Source organism: Dipodomys merriami, unplaced genomic scaffold (assembly GCF_024711535.1).
Source record: "Dipodomys merriami isolate MVZ:Mamm:240054 unplaced genomic scaffold, mDipMer1.0.p SCAF_33, whole genome shotgun sequence".
In the NCBI taxonomy this organism is placed as follows: Eukaryota; Metazoa; Chordata; class Mammalia; order Rodentia; family Heteromyidae; genus Dipodomys; species Dipodomys merriami.
In genome coordinates this window covers 4737599-4752468 of record NW_027204826.1, presented here as the reverse complement: position 1 = coordinate 4752468, position 14870 = coordinate 4737599, and the positions used below count along the sequence as shown (strand labels likewise).

General features: G+C 39.7%; 1 protein-coding gene across 9 annotated transcripts in view; it reads right to left on the bottom strand.

The window, feature by feature from the left end:
* Myo9a (myosin IXA) overlaps positions 1-14870 on the bottom strand; it is a 143968-nt gene that overhangs the window by 53235 nt on the left and 75863 nt on the right. For all 9 annotated transcript variants that reach the window (XM_070042965.1, XM_070042966.1, XM_070042971.1 and 6 more), the window contains 6 exons: positions 10310-10390; positions 9201-9311; positions 8279-8401; positions 6647-6796; positions 5850-6169; positions 3258-4859 (listed from right to left, as the gene is read on the bottom strand). In XM_070042965.1, the coding sequence (XP_069899066.1) occupies positions 3258-4859; positions 5850-6169; positions 6647-6796; positions 8279-8401; positions 9201-9311; positions 10310-10390 (2387 nt within the window). The remainder of the gene's footprint in view (positions 1-3257; positions 4860-5849; positions 6170-6646; positions 6797-8278; positions 8402-9200; positions 9312-10309; positions 10391-14870) is intronic.

The window sequence follows — 14870 nt, the reverse complement described above, 5'->3', positions numbered from 1 at the left end:
AAGCCTTTCACTTAGCTTTTTGTTGTTGTTATTGGTTGTGGGGCTTGAAATCAGGGCTTGGGTACTATCCCTGAGTATGCTCAAGGCTAGTGTTCTACCACTTGAGCCATAATGCCATTTCCAGTTTTCTGGTGGTTAACTGGAGATTAAGAGTTTCACAGACTTGTCTGCCCCGGCTGACTTCAAACTCCAATCCTCAGGTCTCAGCCTCCTGAGTAGCTATGATTACAGGCATGTACCACCAGCACCCTGCTCTTTCACTTAACTTTTATAAATGAAATCTAGAGTCATAAGGGGCTACTTTGTCCTTTGCCCTGTGCAATAATAAACAAACCCATTAAACAGATGGCAATCATCCCCAGGTAAAGGCCTCTCCAGGATATTCCTTTTAACCAGTGATGGTCAAGACGAAAAATCCTAGTCTGTCCTAAAGGATTCCCTTTTAGCCATTAAAATTTCCTTTGCCACAGCTGACCTGCTGATCTTTCTCCAAAAACAAAGACAACTACAACTAGTAGGAGATATGCCAACCAAGCTTTTTTTTTTTTTTTTTTTTTTTTGGGGGGGGGGGGGAAGGTCCGGTCGTAGGGCCTGAACTCTGGGCCTGGGCGCTGTCCCTCAGCTCTTCAGCTCAAGGCTAGTGCTCTACCACTTGAGCCACAACACCACTTCTGGCTTTTTGCTTTTTGCTTATGCAGTGCTAAGGAATCGAACCCAGGGCCTCATGCTTGCAAGGCAAGCGCTCTACCACTGAGCCACGTGGCTTCCCAGCCCCAACCAAGCTTTTTTAAAAAAAATTATTAATTTATTCATTTATTTTTGGTCAGTCGTGGGGCTTGAACTCTGGGCTTTGGCTCTGTCCCTGAGCTATTCAGCTCAAGGTGAGTGTTCTACCACTTGAGCCACCGTGCCACTTCTAGTTTTCTGGTGGTTAATTGGAGATAAGAGTCTCATGGACTTCCTACCCACCCTGGGCAGTGATCCTCAGATCTCAGCCTCCTTTGTAGCTACTAGTGAGCCACTGGTACCCAGCCCCAATCAAGCTTTTAAATACTACATTTTCTTCAGAGTTCTCTAGAATTTCTTTTTTGTTCTCCCTCATTAAACAAGTAAAACTATCAACTCTGTGCTTTTACTATTTATTATGGTATAGAAAAAATACAATTTTTACTAGTATGGCATAAAAAGAAGACTTTTACTATTTACCTCTTTCACCTCTGTGGACCCAAGTAACCACCTGTGTACTATGTGGGAAAGACTGGATAATTCAGAAGCACAAATTTAGATAAACTGCTAAGGTCTCTAGTATTATTTACAGAACAGGATGTTTAAATTTTTACCTATAGGCTTTCATATATACAATCCAGTATGTATGAACTCCTGGGCAGTCTCCTGGTCCACAGAAAGGAAAAGAACCTCCAAAGTGGTCACTAAGTTCAATTGCATTTCTTAATACTGTAAAAACACTCCAGTGGGGCTGGGAAGGTGGCTAAGTGGTAGAGTGTTTCCCTTGTATTCATGAGGCCTGGGTTCAATTCCTCAGCACCACATAAGCAGGGGGGGAAAAAGCCGGAAATGGCGCTGTGGCTCAAGTGGTAGAGTGCTAGCCTTGAGCTGAAGAGCAGAGGGACAGCGCCCAGGCCCAGAGTTCAGGCTCCAGGACCGGACCCCCCCCCCAAAAAAAACAAACAAAAGAACACTCCAGTGGAAAAATAAAACTAAAGTCTCTCGCTCCTATTTGTAAATGGTTTCTATAAAAATCTGTATGCTATTTTATTTTTTGTTGGTCATAGGGCTTGAACTCAAGGCCTGGATGCTATCCCTGAGCTCTTTTGCTCAAGGCTAGTGTTCTACCACTTGAGCCACAGCTCCACTTCTTGTTTTCTGGTGGTTAACTGGAGATAAGAAAGAGGTTCAAAGTCAGTCCCAGGCTGACTTTGATCCACAATCCTCAGAACTCAGCCTCCTGAATAGCTAAGATTACAGGCCTGAGCCACTGGAGCCCAGCTTCTATATGCTATTTTTAAATCCTAAAAGGCTTATTAAATATTCAGGCTATGATATAGGTATTTTCATTTTTATTGTGAAATTTAATTTACCTCTTAAGGCATAACCTTCTTTAATCTCAATTTAATTACCCCATAAGAACTGAAAGAATCCACTGTATACAAAGACTACAAATACTGTTTTGTTGTTTTGGGTTTTTGCCAGTCCCAGGGCTTGAACTCAGGGCCTGGACACTGTCCCTGAGCTTCTTTTGCTTAAGGCTAGCACTCTACCACTCAAACCACAGATCCACTTCCACCTCTCTGTTTGTGTGCTACTGAGGAATCGAAACCAGGGCTTCATGCATGCTAGGCAAGCACTCTACCACTAAGCCATACTCCCAGACCTACAAATACTGATTTTAGGTTCTCCTTAAACTATATTTTCCTCTGGAAGAGGTGAAGCTCAATGGTTGAACACTTGCTTAGCATGTGCAAAGCAAGCCCTGGGTTTGCTCTCTAGCACCACAAACAGAAAATAAACAAAAGCAAACTCCAAAACTTTTCTCATTACTGCCTTTAAGTCAAAATGCTTTCTTATAAGTACCAACAGTTAAAAGAATTAACACCTGTTTCTGTGAGTTATCTGAAGGACGGAAACTCTTGGAAACAGAAAGCAGAATAGTGGAATAGGGGGAAAAGAGTTGTCCAGTAAGTACAGTGCTTTGGTTTTGCAATATGAAAAAGTTCTAGTGATACACTGCACCGCAATGTGCATAGTTAGCATTACTGTACACTTAAAATGGTGAAAATGGTAAATTTTATGTAATGTGTTTATCACACAAAAAGTACTGAGACAGTAATAAAGATAATAACTATGCCAACAGCTGTGAAAAAGCACATCAGAATCTTTAAAGCCTGGCAATATCCAGCTTGGATGTGGCACTTCATAGCTCTAGGAGAATCATTACTTCATCGCTCTGGGACAACCTTCGAGATCTACAAGCTCTGCATTGCCCTTCACAAGTGCTTCCTTAATAGGGAGAAATAAAAACCTCTGTTATCTGTGTTCAAGGATTCCTAGAATATAACTATCCAAATTCATCTTACAAAGAGAAATGACTAATTTGAGCAGCATGTACATAAACAGGGTAGAATATAAGGCATCTTAATAAAAAAAAATATTCCATGGTCCCCTCCCCCCCAAAAAAGACATAAATAGAAAAATATTCCATGGAGCTTCCCATTTATACACAAAAATAATTCACTTACGGGAAAGTACTCATATTGTCCTTTGGCGTGAAGAAAATGGCCCTTGTATTCCCCTCTCTGGAAGGGTCACTGGATTTGTGGCTGTAAGACTGAGCTAGCCTAAGGTGTTCTCTTTTTGAAATGCGATTATTCGCGAGTTTACAGGCTACATTCTGCTGAGTGCTTGTTCTTTCTGTTTTGGATAACTCGTTAACAGTACTAGACTGGCACAGACTTCCTTTTCTTTCAAAAAACAATGTGACAGGCCGGTCCTTCTGAGGTAAGTGAATAGAGGAACTGTCTTTTGGGGCAACAGCTGCATCTCTTTTAGTTACTGATGACTGGTATGGAGGTACACCAGGTTCTCCTTTACCTGCTGTGTTTAGGATAAGGAGAGAAGATGGTCTCTCTACTTTTTGCTTTGAGTGACAGAGAGAAGGTGCCAGGAGAGATTCCCCAGTCCTTGGTTGTTCAACTGTCTTGAAGGCTTTACGCTCCTTCTCCAAAATATCTGTTTGCTGACGAATCTGTTCCATCATCTCCTTTTCATTCTGCTGTTGCATCTGTTTTTGCCGTTTTTCCTTTTCTGTGTTCAGCTTTTCTAATTTCCTAAGCACGGTATTGGAAGAATCTGTATTCAAAGAACCCAATTGATCTGCTGAGAAGTGGTACTTTGCAGCTTCCTTATTTATATCCAAAGTAAGAGCTGTCCTCTGTGCATCTTCATTTTCCAATAATTTGTTTCTTTGGATATTTGTGTCTAATTGGGAACTTGTTTTAAGGGGATCTTGATGAGGAATATAAAAAAACGTAGGCAGACTATTAGAAATAAAAGACTCTCTCAGCTGGGGTAAACAGGTGATAGGTTCTGAACTGCAGACCCGCTGTTCCTTCATAGTTCCATTATTCACATGCTCTGAGTCAGGAAGTGCTCCTTTCTGAACCAGAGCAGAACTACCCCTACTTGAGGCAATGAGGGTGTCGTCCTGGGAATCTAGCTTTATACTGGTAGGTACCTTAGGTGATGGAACTTGCAATTCTCTATCTAAAATTATGGATTCTTGCTTGCTCTTTTGACTTTCCTCACAGCTCAGAAGTTCTAAGCTTCCCTGAGAGCTTTCACTATCTGGTGTACCCTGGGGAGACTGAAGGCCGTCAGGCATCAGTTCTGTAGACCATCTACGTTCCTCTGAAGGTGACACACCACCTAGAGAACGGACCTTCAACAATTCCAAGCTAAATATAGCTTGCTCTAGTTCTCTCATTCTCCGACTCTCTCTTTTAGCCCGGCTCACTTTCTTCTGATGCAGATCCTCCAGGGACTTGGGCCTCTCTCTTACAATCACTTCTTCCTGCACATCCACACCACTTGAGCTTTGGCCTCTTTCCTGCCACCTGTCTGGAGACTCTTTTGACAAGTCCACTGAACTTTCACGGCTAATTCGATTACTCTCCATTACAGATTTATATTCTTCTATAGCTTTTACTCTGTTGTCAAAAGAACAATCCTCCCATTCTGCAGGGTCTGAGCCCTGAATTTCCAGAGCTCCATATGCCTTGATATTCACCAATTCATGCTCTGGTTTGCATTCTTTTAGTCTTTGTTCTTTTAAAGCTTTAAACCTATATAAAAAAATTACAAATATGTCTTTGTTATTACTAGAGAAAATACATTTACAAGGATTTAAAAAAAAAAAAAAGAAGAAGAAGAAAGTCATTGCCAGGTGCCAATGGTTCACACTTGTAATCCTAGCTACTCAGGAGGCTGAAATCTGAGGATTTCAGTTTAAAGCCAGCCAGGACAGAAAGTGGTAGAGCACCTGCTTTGAGCAAAAAAGCTCAGATATAGGGTCTATGTTGCATTCAAGGCTGGCTTTGAATTCTGGGCTCCAGTTCTCTCCCTGAATCAGACTCCTAAATCTCTGGGATGATTAGTGAGTATACTACATTGAATTTTGAAATTTTCTTTTTATAATACCTTAGTATTTCTTACACTACTTGATTTCACTATTTCAGATTCTATTTACACAAGTCAGATGATATTTTCATTACAAGGACACACTAGCCAAAATATTCACTACCTCAAAAAGAAATTTCTCATTTTAATAATGACCTTATTTTAAATTAATTCTTAAATGTGAAGGTAAAAATAGCTGAATGGACAATTTTAAAGATTAAATCTAATGTAGTTCTAACTACAGATGGTGGGAATGTTCATCCAATTTAATGTAATGAATATTTATTTAACTTCCATTATAAACCAGACAATAGGGGCTGGGAAGATGGCTCAGTGGTAGAGCGCTTGCCTTGCATGCATGAGGCCCTGGGTTTGATTCCTCAGCACCACATAAGCAAAAAAGAAAAAAGACAGAAGTGGCGCTGTGGCTCAAGTGGTAGAGTGCTAGCTTGAGCTGAAGAGCTGAGAGACAGAGCCCAGGCCCAGAGTTCAGGCCCCACAACTGGACCAAAAAAAAAAAAAAAAAAAAAAACCAGACAATATAGGGATTAGTGATGGTAGAGCTAACACAGTCTAGTGAAGAAAACAAATCGTACAAAGCGGAGTATACACAAAGTAGTTCAGAAAAGGGAACAATATTATATTAAAAATATTACCTTTGTCTTGCTCTGAATCCTCTACATGTTGACTGCAAAAGGATAATCTTGTCCCTTTGTTCTTTGTACCTCTTACTTTCCCTGTAGCCTTTCCATCTGGCCTGTATGCAGGTAGCAGCCATGTGCCTGCGCCTATAGAGCTCCCTCCATCTCTGCTGAATGATGATGGCTGAGGTCCGAAGCTCCAAGTACCGCTGCCTCTCTAAGTGGGCTCGCCAGGAAGCTTGGAGGAGGGCAGCTGCACCAGCCATCACAAAAGCATCCTTCTGTATAGCCACATCTCTAACTTGCTTCAGATTCAGATACTTCCTCCAGAATCGCTGAGAAGAAAACAGAAACTGGTTGTCATGATACCATAAATAGTTACACAAAAGAAGAAAAAAAAAGATAAATTTCTTATGCCATAATTAGAGGCTAAGGTGCTAAATGGTTCATGGTTAAAAAAAAAGTTTTCACTCTGGTGCTTCAAGATTTTGCTTTTTGTAATGGTAGATTACCAAGGTCAAGGAAGGCATTGCCACTGGAAGTGTACTGGACACTAATTCTGCTTTACAACAGGTGCTGCAGACCACCTTAATCCACAATGGATTCATGAAGCTGTCAAAGCTGCTTTACACAAACAACACTGACACTAACAGTCTATTATATTCTGGCACTCTGGTGGGTGTCCAGCATCTGAAAAATGAGCAAGATATATTCTCATCCCTGAAGTTTTATTATTACATGTTTCACAATGAAATAGTTCTGGTTATTAACAAAGGCCAAAATAAAAGTAGACACTCTCATGCTCATCTCACCTGGATGATGATGGATGCCTGTCTCAAGCGAAGGAAGTGCTGCCTGCACAGTAAGACCCTGAACCATTGCTGCAATAGTATGATTCTGCGGAGCACCTCTTGGTGAAGCAGGTCTTGTAAGTGTTGCCGTTCCTTCTCCTTTAGGAAGACCTAACAGAAGGAAGAAAGACAGGGGATGCAGCTTAAGAAGAAATGAAACATTGATTTCAAGGAGTACCACTTCTGTGGCAAGCTTTTAGAAAAAAACAACTACAATGGTAAACACTGATAAATATTTCTATCAATTGATCTACAGTAGTCACTGTCTAATTGAGAAGAATATACTAGAATATAGGAGGAGACTGGGAAGATGAAAAAGTACAAAAATTCCAGTCCCTGAAACTATTACACATTGTTGTTTTGGGAAAATCACTACAATAATGTCATTTTTTTGAGTGTTGGAGTAAGGGGAAATTATTGAAATACACAGACATTCAAAACAGATCGTAATATAAATGATAACCATCTTCTGGAAATCTAGCATTTATTATAGGCTTTTTATGGCCGAAAGTCATTAGTGAACTTTTTCATTCTACTAGTAAATCTTCAGGAGTCGGAAAACACAAAGATAAATGAGACATATCCCTTTGGAAACAGAATTTGCACTTCATCTTTAAGAGCTGGAATACTTGATCTCGAGGAAAACAGTAAAAGAACAAAGAATACAGATAGAAGGTCTAACCCCAGAAACACAAGGAGTTAGAAATGATAAAGGAGTCCACATAACACAATGGGACAATTTGTTTTTGTAAAGAGAGTATCTATTTATATGAAGGCCTTTACCAAGAGGAAAATGTTTCATTTTAGCAAGCATGTTATCAGGGAGCCCAGAGCCTGTAGCTCATGCCTGTAATCCTAGCTATTCAGGAGGCTCAGATCTGAGGATTGCAGTTCAAAGCCAGCCTGGGCGGAAACTCTTCTCCAATTAACCACCATAAAACCAGAAGTGGCGCTGTGGCTCAGTGGTAGAGTACTTGAGCTGAGTAACAAAAAGTAACAAAAAGAATGTTATCAGGGGATTGTTACTGAGCCGGAGGTTAACATAAAGAAAGTAATGTATTAAGATTATTTTGGTATTATGAGTAAAAGAAATGACTAAAATAAACCACATAGATGAGCAGCATTTTACTGTAAGAGTAAAGTAGATGAGAAGAACTAACAAATAAAATGAAAGCATGAGGAATGGAAAAAAGGAGATGTGAAGTGTGAAGAAGAATTAGAACTTCAGATGGTAATACAAAGGTGATCCTGATTTCCAGCCTGAGAAACTAGATAATGGTGACAGAGAAAGTATTTGAGAGATTAAGGGAAGCAGAGGAACCTGAACAATGTGGCCCTGGACAAGCTGAGTTGCAGACCACAGTAGACTATCCAGTCAGAAATGGTTTAGTTTAAAATTATAATCAGAATAACACTTGTTTTAAGTTCTGCAGTTAATGTTGACTGTATAATTCACAAAACCTTAGCTTAATCCATTACCTTATGATACCTGATACACACTTTCTTTTCATAAATATTCTCATAGGCAAAATCAAGCATTATTATTACAATACAAAACAACACCTAATTTTGACAAAGGCTGTATATATTTACCATGGTTTTTCCAACTTGATAATTATCTGGATTAAGATTTATTTTCCTGAAGAAATCCTGAATGTTAAATTTGGATGGAATAATATTTCGGGGAAGAAGTACATGAAAGTGGCTTACAAAATCCTGAAAAGTAAAAAGAAAATGGAAAATCAAAAAGAAATTGTATGTAAACAAGACCATAAATTACCTGATTATTCTTTTTAAAAAATCCTTTTCTATTTCTTTTAAAACACAGTAAATAAAAAAGGTGCTTATCAATATAAAATACAAAAGGTTAATTTAAAAAACAGGCAGGAGGAAGGATACTAAGATCTACATACTACATAATCATGGAAACAGAAAAAAAAAACAAAGGGCATGAGCTAATTATCCATTTTGACAAAGTTTGTGTTAAAGGCCAGAGAAAACAAGCTATTTAATAAGAATCTGAAATTTATACCCAAGAACAAAAAAGCAAAGGTGGCAGCTGAATTGCTCCTCAAAGAACTGAGCTGCTGAAAGGCCCCTACAGAATTTCTACACTCACAGCAACAGTAGCTGGTAGTAACAGCTGTGAGCCATCCTTGTAGTTCCCTATGAAAGAAAATCCTGCTGAGAAACTAAGGAAAAGCACACAGAATCTTTTCTTACGAATAAGTAACTCTTACTAAATTACTTCGATTACTAGAGAAGTAAGTTTGAAGACTTGCTATGTTAGGAGAAAATTTACAATTAGCAAACACTGATCAAATAAGAACCGCCAAATGGTGGACTCTATTACAGTACAAACTCAATGTGCTAGCTGTCATTCAATGGAAGCAAGTTCTCTAACCCTTTTCAAAAGGAAAATAAACAGGTGGGCTCCAATGTAATATTTAAGCAAAATATGTAGGAGTTACTTAACATGAATATATATTTAAGTATCATTACTGAAGTATATAACCTGGAAAGAATATTTGGAGCTATATCCTGATTGGCAAATTCGAACTGTTTCCAGCATCCCAGTGTATCGAAGCTGTCTTAGTACCAAGGCATCATTGAATCTCAAGGGCAGCTAAAACAAATGGAACAAAGGTTAGCCTAGATATCCAAATTAGTATCCCTCTTGAAAACAAGGCTAACTTTAGAATATCTAGGAATTAACTACAGGTTACCCTGATACAGCCAAAGTGATGAGACTAAATTGCCTCTCAGAGTGTAGCTTCAGAAAACTTCTGACTATCCAACCTTAAAGGAGGTAACCAAGCTTCAGGCTTCTTCAGCTGTGTAGGCACTGGACCTTAACAACTCAGTAGGAGGCAGGGCACCAGTGGCTCACCCCTGTAATCCTAGCTACTAAGGAGGAGGCTGAGATCTGAGGATCACCGTTCAAAGCCAGTCCAGGCAGGGACTCTTCTTTTTTTTTTTTTTTCCATTTCTGATTTTTATTTTCTTAATATGTATTTTTTTTTGTAATCCATGGGACTCTTATCTCAACTAAACCACCAGAAAACTGGAAGTGGCAGTGTGGCTCAAGTGGTAGAGCACTCACCTTAAGCTGAAGAGCGCAGGGACAGTGCCCAAGCCCAGAGTTCAAGCCCCACAACCAACCAAAAAAAAAAAATTACAAATGCCCCGCCAAGTGATAAAAGTGGGGGAGACTGATTTGAATACATTGTAAACTTGTGGAAGATACCAATGAAATCCCTCTCTGTGTAACTAATGTAAGCTAATTTTTTAGAAAAGAAGGGAAAAAAAAGGTCTAGCAATCCGTTCCCAACACAAACATATAGCACACACACACAAAGCTAAGAAATCACTTTTAAGAGGTATGGCATGCATCCAAACAAGAGAGAGTAAACTACAGATTAACAAAAGTTTCATTTAAAAAAAACAAACAAGTTTTTTTTCTGATGGAATTTCAAAAAGGTGGTATTTGCTCCTTCAATTCAAAGAGATGCTAAATCTAACCCACACAAACTTTATAGATAGGTTAAATATGGACATTAGAAAAATAGTCAAGAGATAATGTTCATTTTCACGATTTTCCTTGTACATGCTGTCATTTTTTACCTTTTCAGCATTAGAGCGAATGCATTTTACAAAATATGGCTCTGCTTGACCAAGTGTCTCCATCAGCTTGCTTAATGAAGCCTGTAATACAAAGCAAAATAATTAGCATTCCAGGATAGCAACAAACCTTCAGAAATATAAACAATAATGTTGGTAGGGTATACAAAACCTTTCTATACACACATAGAAGGGGATTTCTTCTGGAAAGCAAATTGTATGTATTTCCATTCTGATTAATTTAGATAAAGGTAAGAATAACAATTCAATCTTAAAGCTGACAGCCTGAGAAGAGATATATTTCAGAGTAATTTATTTATAGAGTAATTTTTTTTACATTCCATTAAACCATCTTATTCAAATTCACTTTTTACTGTTGTTGTTTTTTGAAAAAGACTCTTACTGGAGCTGGGAAGGTAGCTCAGTGGTAGAGTGCTTGTCTTGCATGCATGAGGCCCTGGGTTCGATTCCTCAGCACCACATAAGCAGAAAAGGCCAGAAGTGGCACTATGGCTCAAGTGGTAGAGTGCTAGCCTTGAGCTGAAGAGCTGAGGGACAGCGCCCAGGCCCAGAGTTCAGACCCCCACAACAGACAAAATAAAAATAAAAATAAAGACTCTTGCTATATTGCTGAGGCTAGTCTAAAAGTCTGCTATACAGCTCAGACAGGCCTTCAACTGACAATTTTAAGCTTTCTAAGCGTAGGTATTAGAAGTATGCACCACCATGTCTGGCTAGTCAAGCATTCTTAAGCCAAAAACATCCAGCAACATAATCAGTGTAAAGGAGTACACCCTTAATCTTAGTGTCTATAGAACATTCAATGATGTCACCTCTTTTCTTTCCTGATAATAGTAATTTGTATCTTTTTCTCTTTTCCCCTGATGAATGTAACTGAAGGTTTACAAATTTCTTAATCTTTCAAAGAACTTGCTTTTTGTTTTATTTTTTTTCCATTAAAGAATAAAGGAAACTTTTTTTTCCCAATTTGACCTAATTCTGATATAATGTTTCCATCTTTCTGCTTCTTTGGATTTAATATGCCCTTCATTTCTAGTTTATTAAGGTAGGAATTTAGATCACTCTTAAGACCTTTCTTCATTTCTAATAAAAGCATTCAAAGCTACAAATTAGTGCTGCTTTGGCTGCAATGTATACATGATCCCATTTTAAAAAAATTTTTTTGGGGGGGGTCCGGTCGTGGGGCCTGAACTCTGGGCCTGGGCGCTGTCCTTCAGCTCTTCAGCTCAAGGCTAGCACTCTACCCCTTGAGCCACAGCGCCACTTCTGGCTTTTTACTTTTTGCTCATGTGGTGCTGAGGAATTGAACCCAGGACCTCATGCATGCAAGGCAAGCACTCTACCACTGAGCCACCCTTCCAGCCCCGCCCCCATTTAAAATATTTTAAAACCATCTTTCCTCTTTAATTCATGTATCATTTAGAAGTCTGGATTGTATTTCCAAAACAAAATGTTATCTTTCTTTTTAAATTTGATTCCATTATGTTCAAATAAAAACATAGCTCTTCTCTGAACTCAGTATTTTGTGCTACAAAAAAACATTTCTTTGTATGGTTATTTTTTTTTTTTTTTTTTTTTTTTTGTCGGTCGTGGGGCTTGAACTCTGGGCCTGGGCGCTGTCCCTCAGCTCTTCAGCTCAAGGCGAGCGCTCTACCACTTGAGCTACAGCGCCACTTCCGGTTTTCTGGTGGTTTATTGGAGATAGGAGTCTCACGGTCTCTCCTGCCCAGGCTGGCTTTAAACCGCGATCCTCAGATCTCAGCCTCCTGAGTAGCTAGGATTACAGGCGTGAGCCACCAGCGCCCGGCTGTATGGTTATTTTTTTAAGAAAATGACTTCAGGGGCTGGGATGGTGGCTCAGTGGTAGAGCACTTGCCTTGCATGCCTGAGGCCCTGGGTTTGATTCCTCAGCACCACGTAAGCAAAAAGAAAAAAGCCGGAAGTGGTACTGTGGCTCAAGTGGTAGAGTGCTAGCCTTGAGCTGAAGAGCTGAGGGACAGCGCCCAAGCCCAGAGTTCAGGCCCCATGACTGGACCCCCCCCCCAAAAAAAAAAAAAGAAAAGAACTTCAGCTGGACACCAGTGGCTCATGCCTGTAATCTTAGCTACTAAGGAGGCAGATATCTGATGATCATTTTTCAAAGCCAGCCTGGGCAGGAAAGTCTGTGAGAGTCATCTACAATTAACTACCAGAAGACTGGAAGTGGTTCTGTAGCTCAAATGGTAGAGTGCTTGTCTTAAGCTGAAGAGCTCAGGGACAGCACCCAGGTCCAGAGTTCAAGCCCCATGACCAACAACAACAACAACAACAAAAGACTTCAAATTCATTACTTTTGGATTTCTAATAGATGATAATTGTGGCAGTACTGGGGCTTCAAATCTGGCCCTTACATTTTCATTTTTATTGTCTGTTATGGGGCTTGAGCTCTGGGCCTGGGCACTCACTTGAGCTCTTCAGCTCAAGGTGAGCGCTTACCACCTGAGTTACAGCACCACTCCCATTTTCTTTCTTTTGTTTTTTTTTGTTTGTTTGTTTGTTTGTTTGGTCATGGGGCTTTAACTCTGGGCCTGGGCGCTGTCCCTCAGCTCTTCAGCTCAAGGCTAGCACTCTACCACTTGAGCCATAGTGCCACTTCCAGTCTTCTGGTGGTATACTGGAGATAAGAGTCCTCATAGACTTTCCTGTCCAGGCTGGCTTTGAACCGTTATTCTCATATCTCACCCTCCTGAGTAGCTAGGATTACAGGTGTGATCCATGCCTGGCAGGCACTTACATTTCTAATGTTTAAGTTTCATTTTAATCTTTTCACTCCTTTCTTTCCACTTCAACAGTACAAATGGCCTTTGCTGGCTGCAATGGGAAGTAGAAAGGCAGAGGGAATAATGAGAGGCCCAACTCCTGGAGCAGTGTCCAGACTGTCATCATCTTCCAAAAGGCTATGTTCTATTTTTTTTCTCATTACATTCATACTTCTTGTGATATCCATGACATATTTAAAAGATTTATAATATCCATTTTAAAATTAGCATCTATTATTTATTTAAACCATGTCTGCAATTTTTAGGTCTGCTCCTAACAACCCCCTCCTGTTATGATTTAGGTAATTCCTTTTACAAATATTAGAATGGATTTCATTGTCACATTTACATACATACATCATGTCTAACATACTCTGATCATATTCCCTAATTATCTTCCCTTATTCTCTTCTTCCTCTTCATTTTTTGGTTTTCAAGTGATTTTTTTTCCTTTGGTTTTCAAGTGTTAAGTGTTTTTTTTCTCCTGGTATTCAGTTAAATTTCTTAGTATCAACTTGTCTCTTTGAAGACCATAGACTTTAAGCTTTGCAAGGACTAGGGCAGAGTAGCCCTCTATTTCAGTGCCATTAGTAAGGTGTAGTCTTCTGACCTATGTACCAATAAGTCATTCCACTCACACTTGCGGGAACAGAACTATTCCTCTGGTCCTATGTAAATACCAGGAATTATTTAGGCCTACATAATTCTTTTTTTTTTTATTTTTTTTTATTTTTATTTTTTTTTGTCGGCCGTGGGGCTTGAACTCTGGGCCTGGGCGCTGTCCCTCAGCTCTTCAGCTCAAGGCGAGCGCTCTACCACTTGAGCTACAGCGCCACTTCCGGTTTTCTGGTGGTTTATTGGAGATAGGAGTCTCACGGTCTCTCCTGCCCGGGCTGGCTTTGAACCTCGATCCTCAGATCTCAGCCTCCTGAGTAGCTAGGATTACAGGCGTGAGCCACCAGCGCCCGGCAGGCCTACATAATTCTAAAGGTTCTTTAATCAGATTCATGGAGTTTTAACTCATATATGTACAGATCATATCATATACTAAAGGAGACCACTAAGTGGCTACTGTTCTGTTTTATACTATTCTGTCCCCAAATTCATACTGTTTCTGTCTTTCTGTCTCCAACTGGAAAGACCACTGACATCTGTTTGGCTTCCCTGCTTCTGAACTTTATCAAACTACTAGGCATTAATATGAGACTCTGTCCATTTCTTTCCCTTTTTGAAGCAGTCATACTCATATAGTGCTTATTAATAACTGTCTAGTTTTTGTTCTTAGAGCAGAAGAGCACTCTTGTATCAGTTAAGCTTTCATGTGTTCTTTGATTTCATTTTGATGAGAGTAGCATGCACGGAATGAGCATGCAGTCAATAACAGCAGAACATCCTTCTCAGCTCTTTCCCAGCTCTTTTAGCTCTTTTTCCCAGCTCTCTCTCTTTCCCACCTCTTTTCCCAGCTCTCTCTCTTTCTCAGGTCTTTCCCAGGCCTTTCCCAGCCATGTGGAATAACAGCAGAACATAACCCATCCTAGCCCAGGAGTTTCCTCACCTCTATGATAACAAAAATAACATCTATCTCCTAGAATTCTTGGATGAAAACTTAGATAATGCATATGTGTAAATATTTAGTAACTGGCCAGGAAAATATAGGAGATTGGCCATTATCTTGGAAGGTATAGGACTTGCATGTGTTTTTGATCTTCCTCATTTTCTAAATAATCAAAACTCATTTGTCCTAT